General features: G+C 44.4%; 1 protein-coding gene across 2 annotated transcripts; it reads right to left on the reverse strand.

Annotated features, from left to right (window-relative positions):
* Positions 1-16,369: 16,369 nt before the first annotated feature.
* Nrn1l (neuritin 1 like) lies at positions 16,370-17,967 on the reverse strand. 2 transcript variants are annotated; one of them, XM_051201720.1, is made up of 3 exons: positions 17,725-17,967; positions 16,914-17,304; positions 16,370-16,768 (listed from the first exon to the last, which is right to left on the reverse strand). In XM_051201720.1, exons 2-3 carry the CDS (start codon positions 17,135-17,137, stop codon positions 16,483-16,485), a joined length of 510 nt encoding a protein of 169 aa, XP_051057677.1. In that variant the 5' UTR covers positions 17,138-17,304; positions 17,725-17,967; the 3' UTR covers positions 16,370-16,482. The 2 variants fall into 2 exon arrangements, with proteins under 2 accessions (XP_051057677.1, XP_051057678.1); XM_051201721.1 differs by lacking the exon at positions 17,725-17,967 and having other exon boundaries at positions 16,914-17,028; positions 17,117-17,429.
* Positions 17,968-18,137: the final 170 nt, after the last annotated feature.

The raw sequence follows: 18,137 nt of genomic DNA on the forward strand, positions 1-18,137 counted from the left end.
TTGGTTTTGGTGTTTTGAGACAGGGTTTCTCTGTATGGCTTTGGAGCCTGTTCTGGCACTCGCTCTGTAGACCAGGCTGGCCTCGAACTCAGAGATCTGCCTGCCTCTGCCTCCCGAATGCTGGGACCAAAGGCGTGTGCCCCCAATGTCCTGCTGTTTCCTTTTAATACACAAAAACCTAAGACATGATCAATAAATATTAAGTCTTATGTGAAAAAGCATAAAAATGTATTTGTTATAGAAACTGAGTAAGACTAGGTTGAGAAAGGGTCTGTCTATGTGACCCAGGCTAACCTGGACCTCTTTTGTCCCCTTTTTTGAAATAAGGGTCTTATGTTACCCAGGCTGACCTTGAATTCAGAATATGGCCCAAAGCTGGGATTTCTTGCATGTTCCACCATGCCCAGTGAAACAGTGGATTTCAAAAGCACATAGTGTTAAGCCTGAGAAAAAGTAGTTGACACATGTAAAGCAACACATGGTGTTAGGGAAGAAAAGAATTGATCAAGTAATGGGGCATATTGGCTCAAACCAGTAATCTTAACCCTCAGGAGACTTGGAAGAAGATTGCTAAAATTTTAATGCCAACCTGGGCTACAGTGTGAGCTCTCATTTCATGCAGAGTAGAGAGAGGGGCTGAGGTATAATTTAGTAGCACAATATTTGTCTAGTATGCACTAGGCCCTGGGTTTGATTTTCAAGCTCTGCCCTCCCTACATCCAATTCACAAAAGGAATCAAGTCAACAGAGGTAGGAATGGAGAGAGTCAAACAGAAAGTAATAAACTTCAAGGCCCAGAAGTCCAGAGTATGCTTGGGAATGGGCACTATGGTGATATGAAGCTGAACATGAAGTTTTGGAAGACTAGCAGGAACCAGGTTATAGTGAAGATCAGACCTTCTTGGAATGTGATGGAGAATAACTAGTTTATAAAGAGTTAATCTTATCTTTTGTTTAGAAAGAAGTGTAATGTTGGACTAAGCAATGGTCAAAGTAGTCTAAATGGGCCAATCACAGTGTGGTGTCCCCAAAGAGTAAGATGGAATTAAAAACATAAGCAGTATAACAGCCAAGAACTAGAGCAGTGGCTCTCAGCTTGGGATCGCATCCCTTGGGGGTTGAACAACCCTTTCACATGGGTGGCAGATCAGATATCCTGCATGTCAGGTATTTACATTACAATTCATAACAGGAGCAAAATTACAGTTATGAAATAGGAACAAAAATTATTTTACAGCTGGGCGGTGTTGGCAAACACCTTTAATTCTAGTACTAGGGAGGCAGAGGCAGGCAGATCTCTGTGAGTTCCAGGACAGCCAGGGATGTTACACAGACAAATCCTGTCTCAAAAGGAAAAACAAACAAAACCCCTGACTTTTCACTTTAAACAAAGCCTGCACAAAGATCTAAAGTCAGCAGTAATGCATCCTATTTATTCCAATTAGAAGCACTTCAAAGGTAGGCTGCTACCAGTACTCTATCACCCCAAATATGGACTGAAATTGGATAAGGTGCCAGCTCCTGGAACTACGTAGCCCAGACTGGCTTCAAACTCATAAAAATTCACCTATCTCTGCCTCTGAATGTTCAGCTCAAATCACATTTGTTAACTTCTTTTCCCAAAGTGATGAAGTGAAAATGAAGAAAGGGAAAATGGCAGTGGCTGGCAAAAACTTGGGAAGAACCTATTCCTTGAGCTTTCTTATATGTGTATGCAACTTAGCCAGCATGGGTACTGGGACAGACAGGGTGAGTAAGAAAGCAGCCTCAGGAAAGACACTACCCGAGGTCGTGTTACACCAGGTCACAAAGCTAATACAGAAATTACCTGAGTCTCCAGGATCGGCTCTATACCTTCAGATCCTAGACTGATACAAACCACTCCTCTGGGAAAGCCCGAGCATGCTGGACAGTGGCAGGAGTGAGCACTTTTCCCACTGTCTTCCATGACACTTCAGAAATGACCAGCCAGGAGAGGTAGGGAGACTCAAACAGTAGTGGCCAAGCATGGACTCCTGTCTCCTGGTTCTACATCCAAGAATCTTTAAACTACACAGTAAAGATTTTTAAGAAATATCTGGGCCTGGCAGGTAAGAGCCTGAACTGCTTCCTCACTTCATTAATGTGGTGAGTCAACACACCTCTGCTGAGCCCTTTTCTGTCATGCCATGCACAGCTTTATTCTATTCTTATTAGACAGTCCTGCGTTGCAACCCTAATTGACCTTGAATTTACTATGTAACCTGGGCTGGCCTCTAATTTGCAGTAATCCTCCTGCCTAAACTCCTGAATTCTGGGATTACAGGCATGTGCCACTCAACCTACCTCCACAACTTTAGATTGCCTTTCATTACACTACAGTCAGCTTCCTAGGACTTCCTCAGTACCCAGCAAAGTGCTGAGCTCAAACAGCATTCACTGTATGAGTGAAATGGGATACACTTGGATTCCTATATGCTGTGAGGAACAATGGAAGATTCTGAGGTATTTTCCAAGAAGCAGAAAGAAACCACAATGGTAGCCTATTTGGGCTTTAGAGGTTATCTGAACTCCAAACTAAGTTTGTCCACAAGCTTCCAGACCTAATTCTGTGGGGAAAGCCAGGAGTAAAGAGCTAGCTAGGCAAACAGGTCAGTTTGTGAATGTCTCCCAATGGTTTGAAAAAAAACAATTGCCCCTCACCAATACCACCCACCAACAATTTTTTTCCCCATTAAAGCAAGATAACCTTTCATCTATAAAAATCCTAAACCAAGCAGGACAATGGTAATACATGACTTTAATCCCAGCACTTGGGAGGCAGAGGCAGGCAGGTCTCTGTCTTGTGGGGGGGGAGAGACAGAAATCTCTCAGTAATCTCAGGAATCAGTAATTATTAAAGATTACTTGTCATCAACCTATCATAATGCAACAAACATAGACCCAAATTCTTAACCATTTTAGACAAAAACTTCTGAATAGGAGCCACTGCAGACTTGAGGGAACTCTGCTTTCTACAGCAGGGAGATTGACACAGCAATTCCCTCCCTCCCACCTCCTCTTCCTTCCTTCCTTCCTTCCTTCCTTCCTTCCTTCCTTCCTTCCTTCCTTCCTTTTCTTTCTTTTTTTCTTTCTTTCTGAGATAGGGTATCTCTGTGTAACATCCCTGGCTGTCCTGGAACTTGCTCTGTTGACCAGGCTGGTCTCGAACTCACAGAGATCTGCCTGTCTCTGCCTCCTGAGTGCCGGGATTAAAAGGGTGCACAACCACTGCCCAGCAGCAATTCCATTTCTGAAAACAACACTACAAATCCACTTTCATAAAGGTACAGATATGTGTTGTGGAATGTTACTTTAACTATGAAAAGAAATGTGGCATTTGTTTATGTTGCAGAATATTACTTTAACTATGTAAAGATGTACTATTTTTATTTTTGCTGCATTTTTTTTTAACTACATAAAGATGTGTTGCTGTTTCACTTTACCTGCCTAAGGTACCACATTGGTCTAATAAAAAGCTAAACAGCCAATAGCTAGGCATAGGAGGGATAGGTTGGGCTGGCAGGCAGAAAGAATAAGTAGGAGGAATTCAGACTGGGGAGAGAACAAGGGAGAAAGAGAGCAAGATGCCTGGGGCCAGCCATCCAGGCAGCCTGATAGACAGACACAGAAGAAGCAGGAAAATAAGACATACAGAAGTAAAGAAAGGTAAAAAGCCCTGAGGCAAAATGTAAATAAGAAACAGTTTAAGTAATAAGAACTATCTAGAAACAAGCATAAACTAAGGCTGAGCTTTCATAAATAGTAAGAAGTCTCTGTGTCATGATTTAGGGGCTGGCAGTCTAAGAACACCTGCTACTGATGTGTATGAGAGAATTCATGGGAGCATTCCTTAACAGGATGAAAAACTGAGGCTGTAATATATCAAGAGCCAGAGTTGGTGTCTAGCATGGGAGAGGCTCTGGTTCAAACCCAGCACAGTAAAAGTAATTTTATTTTTTTAAGTTTAAAACAGGCTTGGGGGAATGGCTTAGTTGGTAAACTATCTGTCCTAAACACACAAGAACCTGAGTTTGAATTAGCACACAAGTAACAAGCTGGGCACTGTGGTACAGAAATGTAATCCCAACACTCTGAGGAGAGGGGTAGGCAGGAGGGTTCCTAAAGGTTACTAGCCTGCAATTCTTATCCACATGGTGGTTCACAACCACCCCTAACTCTTGTTCCAGGAGACTCTATGCTTTCTTCTGACCTCTACAGATATACAAATAGGCAAAACATTCATGCACATAAAATAAAATAAATAAATCTAACTTTTTTTATTTATTTTATATAACCAAGTCCATTTAAATGAAAACAAACATTTATAGACAATATTTGGGAATTTGGGCATCGTTCTCTAACTTTTTTTTTTTTTTTTTTTTTTAATAAAAAAGAGAATGGCTGGGTGGTGGTGGTGCACTCCTTTTATCCCAGCACTTAGGAGGCAGAGGTAGGTGGATCTCTGTGAGTTCAAAGTCAGCCTGGTCTACAATGCAAGTTCCAGGACAGCCAGAGCTATACAGACTCTATCTTGAAAAAACAAAAACTAAAAAGAAAGAAAGAAAAAAAGAGTGAATGATAGAGAAGACATCTGACATTTACCTTAGGCCTCTATGTGTAGGTGCACACAGATATACAAACATATACACACATATAAACACACAAAATAAATAATTTAAACAATATAACTAAATAAAAATTAAATTAGCTGAGAACAATAGTATATGCCTATAATCCCAGCACTTGGGAGACTGGGGAAGGAATACTATAGCAAATGTGAGACCAACCAGGGATACATAGCAAGACTCTGCCTCACAAGAGAGAGAGCCAGGAAAATGGCTCACTAGGTTAAGGGTAACAAACATTCCAATCTGAGTTCATACCCCAGAACCTGCATAGTATAAGGAGAGAATGAATTCCTACAAGTTGTCCTCTGACCTCCATGTGCACCATGTATGCCATAAGCACACACCTACATACACAAAGTAAATAAATATAAGAGAAAAAAGTTTTTAAAAAGAAAAATTACAAACAGCCCACATATTCAGCAATGAGAATATTAATCAATTCCAGACCAGCCAGAGGTAAATAATGAAACAACAAAAAACAGAAAAAGGGCAGGACAAAAATTTAAAATAATTCATACAACTGAATTCTCTGCAATGGTTCAAAAGAAAGGTACATTAAAACAGCAGGTGTCAGGCAGTGGCACACACCTTTAATCCCAGAACTTGGGAAGCAAAGGCAGGCGGATCTCTGTAAGTTTGAGGCCAGCCTGGTCAACAAGAGCAAGTTCCAGGACAGTTTCCAAAGCCACAGAGAAACCCTGTGTTGAAACCAAAAACTGTAGGTATAGTTCAGCAGTAGAGAACTTGCCTAATTTGTGTCAGTCCTCAGCACCACATAATAGAGAGCAAAAAAGATGTAAATAAATACTGATACTATATAGCAGGAGCCATACCTGTAATTTCCTGTGGAATAAACCTAAGTGTATGTAAAATTATAAACAATAAGAGATTTTATTCACTTATTCTTTTTACTTGTTTTTTGGGGGGTCTGAGCCCATGCTAGCCTTGAACTTGGTATAAAGGCAAAGATGACTTGAAGTCCTGGTCCTCCTGCCTCTACTCCAAAGTTCTGAGATCACAGGCCTGCAGCTCCATGCCCAGTCTTATGTGGTGCTAGGGATTGAACCCAGGGCTTCCTGAATGCTAGGCAAACACTCCACCTACCAACTGAGCTGCATCTTCCTTTTAGATACATTGTTTTCTGGTTATACAGGAGATTAAACCCAAAGGATTGAGCATGCAAGGCAAGTGCACATACTGAGCTGTATCCTAGCCCCATTTTGTTGGTAGTGTTTCTCATTTTTAAATATAAATATACTTATTTTATATAAATGGTGGTGGCACATGGCTTTAACCTCAGCACTCAAGAAGCAGAGTCAGGCAACTCTCTAAGTTTGAGGCCAGCTTGGTCTACAGAGTGAGTTCCACAACGCCAAGGCATCACAGAGAAGCCCTGTCTTGGAAAAATAAAAAATAAGTAAAATTAATTTCTTTTTATGTGTATAGATGTTTTGCCTACATGTATATCTGTGTACTATAAGCATACCTGGTACCCATACATACCAGAAGATAGCATCAGGCTCCTTGGGGCTGGAGTTATAAAGAGTTGTGAGCTGCCCTGTGGTTGCTGGGACTTAAATGTGGATCCTCAACCTGGCAGTGGTGGCACACACCTTTGATCCCAGTGCTCAGGAGGCAGAGGCGGCAAATCTCGGTAAGTTTGAGACCAGCCTGGTCTATTGAACAAGTTCCAGGACAGCCTCCAAAGCTACAGAAAAACTGTCTCAAAAAAAAAAAAAAAAGTAGGTTCTTGGGGAAGACCAGCCACAGCTCTTAACCACTGAGCCATCTCTCTAGACCCTTTGGTTTTTTGTGTTTTCAAGACAGGGTTTTTTCTATGTAATACCTCTGGTTGTCCTGGAGTTAGCTTTGTAGACAAGACTTGCCTCAAACTCACAGAGCCTTGTATCCAGAGTGCTGGGATTAAAGGCATGTGCTGCCACAATTGTACAGTTTTTATTATTTACTCATTTATTTTTAGGGATGTCAGTCTATATTGCCCTTGCTGGTCTTAAACTCCTAAGCTCTAGCAATGCCTCTGCCTAGGGCCCGAGTAGCTGGCACTATAGTCATACACCACCATGCCCAAGCTATGGTTTCTTGTTAGAAAATAGTATCTTGGGACCCCACTTTTCAAGGACTACAGCTGAACACATGTCCTCTGTGGTAATAATTGGTAGGCATCGACCCCATCTTGTTGAGAGTGAGACTTCTGAGGTTTCCTTTGTTTTCCTCACTTTGTCATGCTCCCCAAATCTAAGAGATCCCACCATCAGAAATACAGATCTAGTAATTTACCAAGTTCTCTTTTCCAACCCACAAATGTTTACTGACCTTTTGCTTTGGGCTAGAAACTATTAGGACAGTGATAAAAAGAAGGCATAGTCTTTGCTCTCAAGGGATTTATAGCCTAGACAATGCCTTTAACACTTTTTTTTTTTCTTTTCTGAGACAGAGTCTCACTATGGAGTTCTGGCTGCTGTGAAACTCATTACGTAGATCAGGCTGGCCTCAAACTCAAGAGATTTGCCTGCCTCTGCCTCCCAAGTACTAAGAATACAGGTGTGTGTCACTAAGCTCAGCTGATTATCATTCTTTTTTTGGATGGGTGGGGCATCAAGACAGGGTTTCTCTGTGTGTAACAGCTCTGGCTGTCCTGGAACTCGATCTGTAGCCCATGATGGCCTGGAACTCACAGAACTGCGGGAGCCTTTGCCTCCCAAGTGCTGGGATTAAAGGTGTGCACCACCACCACCACCACCACCACCACCACCACCGCTGCCAGCTCATTTCTTACGATGCCTTGAAAGACCACTTGAAACCTGTAAAAAGTCTCTCAGATAATTTCCTTACAGCAAATGAAAATATCACCTTTTCATTACCTTAACATCCAATACCCTGGAAATGCAAGGCTGTATCAAAATTTGTTCAGTGATAACCTAGCCAATATAATACTAAGGTTTCTGGAAGTGAAGGGTGTTTAGATAAGCCTCTTTCCAGCTCTCAATAATCAGGATTGCTTACCTCTTTCTAAGGCTTTATTGCTCAGATTTTTTTCCATATGCCAAGATATGTACAGAGAATGACATTCCTATGTGATGCTCAGGACCTATGGAGACAGCCACTCTCAGCCACACTGAAGTTAAGGGGTCAATGGTTTCAGCAGCTTCAGCACAGTCATATCATCACACAGCTGCTTTAAGTGCTGAGGAAGGTCAGAGCTGCTCATATAACAGGCTCATACTTGCAAAGCCGAATAACAGGCCAAACCAAAGTCTCACTCATTTAACTATGACCTTGTGATTCTGACACAAGACCTCAGCATCTATTTGAAATTCCATAGGCATTTGGAACTTCAAGGGCATTTTGTTCCTAGTGCCTGGAAAATCAGAGAGATGTGAAACTACAGCTCAGTGTCACAAGCAAACAATTTTCCTGAAGGTTGCACTTTCTCTGGCTCATTTATACAATTTAAGCATAGGATTACAATTAGACCTAAAGAACTTGCCTACTCAGCAAACTCATTCTCTATTGAGTTAGATCCCAAAGCCCTTCTAGGGAAGCAGCCAACTACATCTCTTTGATGAGAGGCAGTGTTGTTAGAGCTCTCTGATGCCTCGAAGTGATCTTAAAGAAACTATAAAATACAAAGCAGTTTCCTACACACAGCTCAATATGAAGAACAACTTTAAAGATGACATTTTCTGGGCCTGGTGGGAAAGGCCCATAATCCAAGCTACTCGGCAAGCTGAGACAGGAAAATCCCAAGACCTGTTTTAGCTACAGAATGAGTTCAAGACCAGCCTCGGCAACTTAGTAAAACCCTATCTCAAAATCAAAAGTGAAGTTGGGTGTTGGTGTTGCACGCCTTTAGTCCCAGCACTTGGGAGGCAAAGGCAGGTGGCTCTCTGTGAGTTCTGAGGCCAGCCTGGTCTACAGAGCGAGTTCCAAGACAGGCTCCAAAGCCACAGAGAAACCCTGTCTCAGGGGAAAAAAAAAAAAAAAATCAAAAGTGAAAAAGAGGGCTGGGGTTATAACTCACTAATAAAGGTCTTGATTAGGTCCAACACTTAGTAGTAAGGAAAAACAAAACAAAAACATCAACTACAAGAGTTCAGTGGGTGGAGGTGCCTGATGCCAAACCTAACAATTTGAGTTCCATTCCAGAACCAGCATGTGGAAAGAAACAACTCTCACCTACACTTTCTCTCTCTCACACACACACAAAGAGAAACACAGGAAGGTAAAATTTTATGGAACTAGGGGTTGTAGCTCAGTAGTAGAGTATATATAATTGGCATATATTTGAATAGTATGCATAGGACCCTGAGTTTGATACTGTTAGCATTTTGGCATTTGTACTGGCCTATCTTTGGAGTTCTGACAAAATACTCCCTCAGCTGCTGCCACTAAGAGCATCGCCTATGCCTATTCAATATGTTCCCTTTTAAAAGGGCCCTGCCCACCTCCCATCCTCCTTTCTCTCCCTTTGTCTGTCTGTTCCTTCCCCCCTCCCATCTCTGCCTCTCTTTCCTCTTTCCCATCCCCAGAGGCTGGTCTCCCAACTCCCCTTCCTCCGTTTTACAATCCTTTTCCCTTAATAATAATAATAATAATAAAACCCTAGGCTTGAACTCTATTGCATGGCATCTTTCTCTCTCAAGCCACTTTAAAAAATTGCAATAGATACCCAACACTAGAAAAAAAAACAAAAGATGAAAAGACACTATGGACATTAGTAAACTGGCTTCCATTTAGAAAATTTCAATTGTACTAAGCATTTCATACATGCTATCTCACCCATCTGCAATCTAATGACCTCTAATGATATAAATATGACTCTCTTACGAGGGATCTGGGCAAAAAGATTCTCAGGATAAAAAGCCAGTAATTGGCCCTGCAACGGTGACACGTGCCTTTAATTCCAGCACTTAGGAGGCAGAGGCAGGTAGATCTCTGTGAGTTCCGGGTCAGCCTAGTCCACAGAGTGAGTTCCAGGACAGCCAGGGCTACACAAAGAAAACCCAAGGTGGGGGTGGGGGGTGGTGTGTGCGTAGTAATCTAATTTAGGTCTTTCAATATCTTTCCAAGGTATGATGAGCAATGAATCCATAGAAATAGTCTACAAGGCCAGTAGCTTCCTGAAGCAGTAACACAAAATCCAGGAAGTGCAGTAATGTCATTTACTTTACCTCTTTCTTTCTTTTCATATTTGCTTTCCAAGACAGGGTCTCACTCTGTAGTTGAAGATGGTCTGGGGAACTCACTATTTAAGTAAGAATGACCTCAAGCTCACAGCAATTCTCCTGCCTTAGCCTCCAAAGTACTGGGATTACAGATCTGTACCATCATACCCTGCTTTTGTTGTTTTTCAAAATACAGATTTCTGAAATGGGGTTACAACTCAATTGGTATAATGCAAAAAACCCTGGGATCAATCCCCATACAAGGCGAGGAAGACTTAAAAACAACTTTTAAAATACTTGTTTTTATCTCATTTCTTGTTTTGGTTATGTTTTGTGGGGCAGGATCTCTCTGGTTGACTTGGTACTTAATATACAGTTTAGGATAGCCTCATACCTTGGCAATCTCCCTTCTTCAGTTTCCCAAATTGGGTACAGCATTTGAGCTACCACACAACTTCTGAAATCAAATTGTAAGCTGACCCTGTAGCTTACCATCATTTAAGTTGTAAGAGTACAGGTTCTGGATTCAATCTCCATCATCAACAAAAACTAGAGTGAAAAATGTTCCCCCAAGAGAGTCTCTGGAATTCTTTATCAGATTGCCTTTCTCAGCTTTTGGATATCTTCCTGCTTCTGTCTGTGGAGTGCGGTGATCACAGGTATGCACCCCCATACTAGGGCATTGAGATATTTTGTTTTTGAGCCAGGGTCTCATGGTCCTAAACATACTGCATAGCCTAGGCTGGCCTTTACTGATCATCCTACCTCCATCTTATAAATGTTGTGATTAGAAATGTATTTACTTTTTTTTTTTTTTTTTTTTTTTTTCTGTGTAACAGTGTTGGATGTCCTGTCCTGGAATCTGGAATTCACTCTGTAGACCAAGCTGGCCTCAAATCACAGGGATCTGTCTGCCTCTGCCTCCCGAATGCTGGGATTAAAAACGTGCACCACCAACGCCTGCCTGTATCCCACCATTTCTACTAAAACTCTTCAGTTTGTATCTTGAAAAATTACTCCAAGAGAATTTTAGATCATTAAGGTTGAAGAAGATACATCATCTATCACACACATGGGTGTTTGCTGTGACTATTTCAGATGCTCTATACTATGGCTTAATCTGTATCCATTCAAAAGTCAGTGTTGCAATAGTTTTAACCAAACACTACCGCTCTGTGAAAACAAGGGAGAGTTTTCCAAAGAAAAGACATCCTTGGTAGATTTTAAAGGACACATGTTAAGTTTCTTATACGGTGGGTGAGGGTGGAATGAAAGGGATGAGTTTCACAAACCGAGAAAGCAATTTATCTGGACCTCAAGGGTATGAAACCACCGAGCTAACAGGAGGCTCACAGGCCTCAACAATACACTACATAAACGCAGTACAGTGATCAAAGGTTGACTGTAGGGCTAGGCCTCATCAAATTATTAAGAGTTCTAAATGCAACAGGTTACAAAGTTTAGTTTTTCCCTACAGTGACTGGGGAGGCAGTTTTAACTCGTGATTTTCAGGTGGGAATTATTACTACAGCAGCTTCACAGAGGACTGAGCGGGGATGGAGCTCTCCTTGTAAGTACGACAGATTTGCCGTGCAAGCGACCCAGCTGGACTCTGGCCTTTTTCCAGCCAGTACCAGGAAGCGATCGGTGGCCCCCGCAGGTCCCTGGCATTTACTCCCAAAGGGAGGGTGTGGAGTAGGCGCCGCACACAAGGTTAGATCAACCTGACTCGTGCTGGACGCGGGACGACTGAGCAGCAGACAGGACACCTGACCAACTCCATCGGGCCCAACGCCGCAGCAGGTCTTGAGGTCATGCCAAGCGACCGCGGGTAGCCACGGCCCGGCCTGCTCCCCAGCCCGAAGGCCCGAGTGCACAGGGGCCGAGGGCTCGGAGCTGCACTGCAGCGGCCCGGCAGCGCCAGCCCCTCACGCCGGTCAGGCCGAAGCCCCAAGCCGGAAGGCCTCACCTCGCGCGGGCGGCGGGCTCTTCGGAGTCTCGGCGGCTCAGCCCACCGTCTCCCGGCCCAGGCCACGGACGCCGCCGCCATCCTCTCGCGTCAGCGTCGTGGCGTCACTACTGCGCGCGCTGGACGCCAAAACAAACTTGGGCGGCCTACAGGGAGGGACCGAGGCGGACCCTCCGGGCAGAGTACGCGGTGGGCGTCCTCTGAGAGCCGACCAATCAACGTCTTCCGAGCGGAGACCGGCTCTCCTGGGGGGTGGGTCCGTTTGTGGCTCGAAGCGGCTCTTGAAGGGCGAGGGGAGAACACGGTGAGCATAGAGGCTTCTGTAACTGCCTCTGGATCTCCGCAGATGACTGACTTAGATTCATTACTGAAACCTGTTCTCTTTTGAAACTCATCTGACTGTAGCTCTGACTGGCCAGGGATACATACTATGTAGTCCCGGCTGGGCCCCGAACTCTCGGAAATCCTCCTCCCTCAGCCTCCCGTAATGCTGGATTACACGCTAATCTTAAAGCCAATTTTTAAAATTGCGGTGGAAACAATTTCTTACAATCAGATATGTTAAATAGGCAGTTAATTTCAGAATATGGTGAAGTCAGTTCTGGACTAACTTCTAGACAGTCTTGTTTTTTTTTTTTTTTTTTTTTTTTTTTGTTCGTTTGTTTTTGTTTTGTTTTATTTTGTTTTTGTTTTTTTAGTTCTCCCCTTACCCCCTCCACCAGACAGGGTTTCTCTGTGTAGCCCTGGCTGACCTGGAATTCGCTCTGCAGACCAGACCTTAAAGATTTTTAAAAGATCCTTAGCAATCTGGGCATGGGGGCGCACGCCTTTTTAATCCCAGCAATCAGGAGGCAGAGGCAGAGGCAGATGGATCTCTGAGTTCGAGGCCAGCCCGGACTACATAATGAGTTCCAAGACAGCCAGAGCTGCTCTGGGAAACCCTGTCCAAAAAAAAAAAAAAAAAAGTTTCAAAGCCTAGTGTGGAACGTGTAGCCTGTAACCCTAGTAGTTTGGAAGCAGCAGCAAGAAAGTCTTGGATTTAAAGCTAGCCTGGGCTACATGCTGCTATCCTGTATCAAAAAAAAAAAATTTTTTTTTTAACCAGTGTGTTAACATACACCTATAATCCCGACATTCAGGAATCTAAAGGAGTATTGCAGTGAGAGGTCAAGAATACCTAGGCTATATGAATTTTAAGTCAGTTTGGAATATAAATTAAGACTTATTTTAAAACAGTCACAATGAAAATTGTTTCCCAAAGTGTAATGGAATTACTCAAACCAAGGACTTTAACCTGGCGTATTGCACACCTATAGTGCCAGCACTTTGGAGAGCAGAGGCAGGTGGATGTTTAGAGATTTCAAGGCCAGCATGGTTTATACAGAAACAGGACAGCTGGGGCTGCTGCACAGTGAGAACTCGTCTAAAAGAAGAGCATTGACTTTGGAACCAAACTTGGGGTCAAATCTCAGTTCTGACATTTCTACAGTGTATGAGTTCTTAGGGAAGTCATCCCCCTAAAACCAGTTCACATACTGTTTTTCTAGCCTTATAATGACTTTAATAAACCTATATAGCCAGTTCGGTGGTGGTGCACACCTTTAATTCCAGTACTTGAGAGGCAGAGGCAGGTGGATTTCTCTTAGTTCTGAACTTAGTCTGTAGACCAGGCTGGCTGGTCTACAGAGGGTGTTCCAGGTCATCCAGGGCTACACAGAGAAACCTTGTCTGAAAGTATCAAAAACCAAAACAACCCCATTATAATCATAATCCCAATCTCACAGAGAGTAAAAATAAATAAATAGAATTCCAGGGTTAATGACACCAAGAAATCTATTCACTTGCATTTGACAGTTATTTGGCAAATAAATGTTTATGTATGGAAATATTCAAGTGCACCATGGTTTGGGCTCTAGGGAAAAGCACAGGCCTGACATTGAAGTGTGCTGGGGTGATGGCAACTGGACCTAGAACACCTGAACAACAAATTACACTTGGCCTACAGATCTACAGCTGTGGAAAACTGTCACTGTAATACTCGGGCCTAGGCAGCTGTGCCCAGGCCACAGAATCTTGGCTATCTTCCCATCCCTCCGCCCTAGCTCTGAGATAAAACCCATAAAGCCTTTAAGCCCCTGACCATAGAGCAAATTCTTTCCCCACTCATCCTCTCAACCCAGCCCATGCAAGAGTAGGGACTGTTGGGAGTAAAACATCAGGGTAAAAATAGGTCACTGCAGGATGGTAATCCCCAAAAATTGCTGGGCAGAACAGCCAGCCCTGTTCAGAGAAGCATGCTACTCCTGGCCATTTATTGGGTCTAGAAAACTTTTAGGATCTGACACCCTAGCCTCACCCCAACTGTATGCCCAGATTGAGAGAGATGCCCCAAAATGACATATCCCTCTACACTGGATTTATTCTCAGTCCAAAGTCTTGTTGACTATAACAATGCCTATGTTGAAGTTATAGATTCTTCCATTCTATATACTCCATAGTGCACTCTTTCTTTTTTATAATTTTTTATTTTATGTACGTTGGTGTTTTGCCTGCATGTATATCTGTGTGAGAGTGTTGGATCCCCTGGAGCTGGAGTTTTACACATTTGTGAACTGCCATGTGGGTTCTGGGAATTGAACCTGGGTCTTCTGGAAGATCATCCAGTGATCTTAACCACTGAGCCATCTCTCCAGACACCTATAATGTACTCTTTATCCTTAGTGTGAGTGCTAGAGACACAAAAACTACCCCTTGCCTTTAAGGAGTTCACATTTGGGAATTTTCACTGGGACTTGGGCAAGTATAACCCAGTATTATACTGAGACAGGGAAAAGCACAAGATCTGTGTTTATCTAGAGGTAGTTCTAATTCAACTTATATTCAGAGCAACAGGGTACTAATTTCTCTCCACATCAGCTCACCTTTCTTGTACCACATTTTTATGACAAATTTTGATTTCTATTACTTTATTTGCTTTGGCTTTTTTTTTGTTTGTTTGTTTTGTTTTGTTTTGGTTGTTTGAGACAGGGTTTCTCTGTAGATCAAGAAGGCCTCGAACTCAGAGATTCACCTGCTTCTGCTTCCCAATGTGTGTACCACAGCCACCTATCACCTTGTTGTTTCTTTATGTATAAGTACATGTGCACACATACACCAGTTCCTATGTGGAGGTCAGAGGATAACATGTCAGAGTCAGATCTCTCCTTTTACCATATGCCTTCTTGGCAAGTGCTGAGCCATCTCACTGGCCTGCACCCTGTGTGTTTGTGTGTTCTACAAAATCAAGGCTGGGTATTATTTCTTAGGTGCCATCTACCTCATTTTTTGAGATAGGCTCTCCTAGAGGCCTGGAGCTCAGAGATTAGGCTAGGCTGGCTCTCCAGCAAGCCCCAGAGATCCACTTGTTTCTGCCTTCCTAAGGCTGGAGATACAAATGCATGCCACCATAATGTATTTTACATAGGTCCTAGGGGTCAAACTGAGATCTTCATGCTTGAGTGTCAAGCACATTGTTGAATGAGCTCCCCAACCCTTCTGAACTACTTGTAAGGATGCTGTCCATGTGAGCTATCATATCCCATGTGCTATTTCTCTTCCTCAAGGACTAGCTTAACACAAGCATCAGTTTCTCAACTCAGAAACTAGAGGAAGTGAATAATAGAAGCCCATGAGGAAGCTATGGCAATGTCCACAAAAGTCATAATGTTTAAGGCTAGGAACGGTAGTACATCTTTGTAATCCCAGTACGTAGGAAGGAGAAGCAGGAGGATCACTCCAACTTTGAGGCCAGCCTGTGCTACATATTGAGTTCCAGGCTAGTCAGAGCTACAACAAAAGGTCCTATCTTAAGGAAGGAAGGAAGGAAGGAAGGAAGGAAGGAAGGAAGGAAGGAAGGACAGTGTTACCCTTCTCTGTTCTTCTGGCCCCACTGGAATGAATAGGAGCTTTGCCCACACCACATACTCTCATTTTATTGCTTCCAAAACACCTTCTTGAATAATTTTGTTTCCTCACTACAAACCCCAAAGAACAAGCTTCTGGAGAACAGAAGCCAGACCACCCCTCATTATGGCTTCAACTTGTGTAACTTGAGATCCTGTTCGGTGTTTGAATGTGGACAGAGCTTCTGCGTGGTCTTCTCTTTGGACAGACTAGTCTAGACCTCAGAAGACCAGATTAAGCACTGGATCTGCATATGTCTGAGGGTTTAGCAGAGGGAGGTGCAGGTAAGGCATCAGGAGACTGCAAGGAGCCTGAGAAAGACCTCCCCTGGCCACTAAGGTTGAATTCTGGACCCCATTGGTCCCTGGCCCCCCATCCTTGTCAGGTTGGGAAGGCAGAGAAGAGCTGTGCATTCCAGCAGATCTTGGGTCTCTACTAGAGCTCTTGGGACCCAAGGTACTCCTGGGATCTATAGTGTAATGGAAAGAAACCTCAATGCTGCCACCATGAAATGTTTGTAAGGATGAATGAGTCCCTTGTGGAAGTTCTAAACCACACCCAGCTTCTGTGGGGCCCCTGCTTTGGCCAAGAGGGCCACAGCCAGGAGAAAGAAACCAGCTTGGTGCAAATATAAATACCTTTAATGAAAATTATGCACACTCTGCAGAGCCCACACAGCGGCCACTGCATTCAGTGATGGGAGGCAAGGGCACTGTTGGCTAGCCAACCAGACTGTTTAGGCCAGAGGCCCCAGGAGGCAGGCAAGTGCCAGAGCAGCAGCAAGCAATGCAGGGGTTGGGGCTGGAGCCAGTGCAGGAGCTGTGGCCCGGAGTGTCTCCTGGTTGGTCTCTGGGCCAGCAACCATTTCCCGAACACTCACAGGGGCACCACAGAGGATGTGCAAGTTATCTGGGTGGGGGGCACGGCGAGCTTCTTGCTGCAGGGACTCCCACACTGCGGCGGCCTCCTCCGGGCACTCTGACAGGACCCGAGAGGCACAGGCATGGAAGTCATTCCAGGATCTGTTACAGAATGGGGTTAGGGGGTTAGGCAGAGCACGAATATTTTAGAGTGGGAAGAGACTCAAGGCCATGAGGTTGCTATCCCAGTGGCACAGATTATTAGGTGGTGCCTCCCATCAGCCCATTGCCTCCCACCTGCTGGTACCTGCAGACAGTTTGGAGCTCTCGTCCATGGCCCATGCTGTCCCCCAGGCGGATGAGACACTCAGCAAAGCCTTGGTATATGGAATCACAGCGATTTGGACCATCAGAGGCCATAGCTAAAGGGGGTACAAAGACTAGGAGGGGGGTGGGGATGGAGAATGGTTGATAGAATGAGCCAGGGTCCATTGTAAGGACCTTGTTTACCTGGTAGTGCTCTGGGGACATGACTCAGCGTCAAAGAGGTGCCCCCAGGGAACTTCAGGGTATCTGGAGATCACTTGTCTTGATTCTCAAGATAGGATTTGGACTGTGATGCACATGGAGGTGAGATGGAACAGGAAGGGGGTGTTGGGTCCAGAGCTCACTCAGTTCCTTCTCTAGTTTCTGGGGCTCTAGGTCAAAGACAGGGATTCAGGGGTATAGGGTCTGGAAGCATGAGATCATGGGCAGAAGGCAGCCTTTCTGTAGTTTTCATGAGCTTCAACTGGTACCCCTAATGCCTTCCCCAAAGACAAGTGTCTCTGCTGAAGCTGGGCAGGCAGGGTGAGGACCAAAGCCAGCCCCTCTAAGCTCAGAGACCCATGGTGTGAGTTCTACTCAGGGTCACAAACTCCCTTTTTCAGAAGAGGGGCTACAGAATTTAAAAGTCCTTCTCCCGTAGCCAAGCTGTCTGCATAGCACTTTCCATCCAAAGCCATTAGTATACTTTCCTAGAGCTCTTACTGTTGATGTCTACCCTAATCCCTCTGCTCCCACACCGTATACCCAGTCTGAGAAGGAGTGCAGCCTGGCCCCAGGACAGTCACACTCACCGAGTGGCAGCAGCAGCAGCAGCGACAGTGTCAGGGCACAGGGTAGCCGCTGGCAGCAGCAGCACATCATCCCTGGCTATCAGCCTAGTGAAGGAGCTACAGGCTTGGAGAGCCGCCTGTGGGCCCAGCCTCCAGAGGGAGGGATCCTGATTGGATGGGAGCTGGAGGAGGGGCCTCATCCCAGCTGTCAGTCCCACCTCCAGTATCTAGATTGGCAGAGGAGCTAGGAAGGACCCCAGAGGGCAAAACTGGCTAGAGGAGACATGTTGATGCTGAGCTGGCTCTAGGAGCTTTGCCTGAATTGGACAAGGGAGATATGAGTAGACAGTTTATCAGATGAGAATGGGAGCCAGGGAACCCCCAGGGTGAGTTGGTTTAGATGGACTTTCCCAAAAGGAGAAGAGAACAGTTAG

Source organism: Phodopus roborovskii, unplaced genomic scaffold (assembly GCF_943737965.1).
Source record: "Phodopus roborovskii unplaced genomic scaffold, PHOROB, whole genome shotgun sequence".
NCBI classification, from domain to species: domain Eukaryota; kingdom Metazoa; phylum Chordata; class Mammalia; order Rodentia; family Cricetidae; genus Phodopus; species Phodopus roborovskii.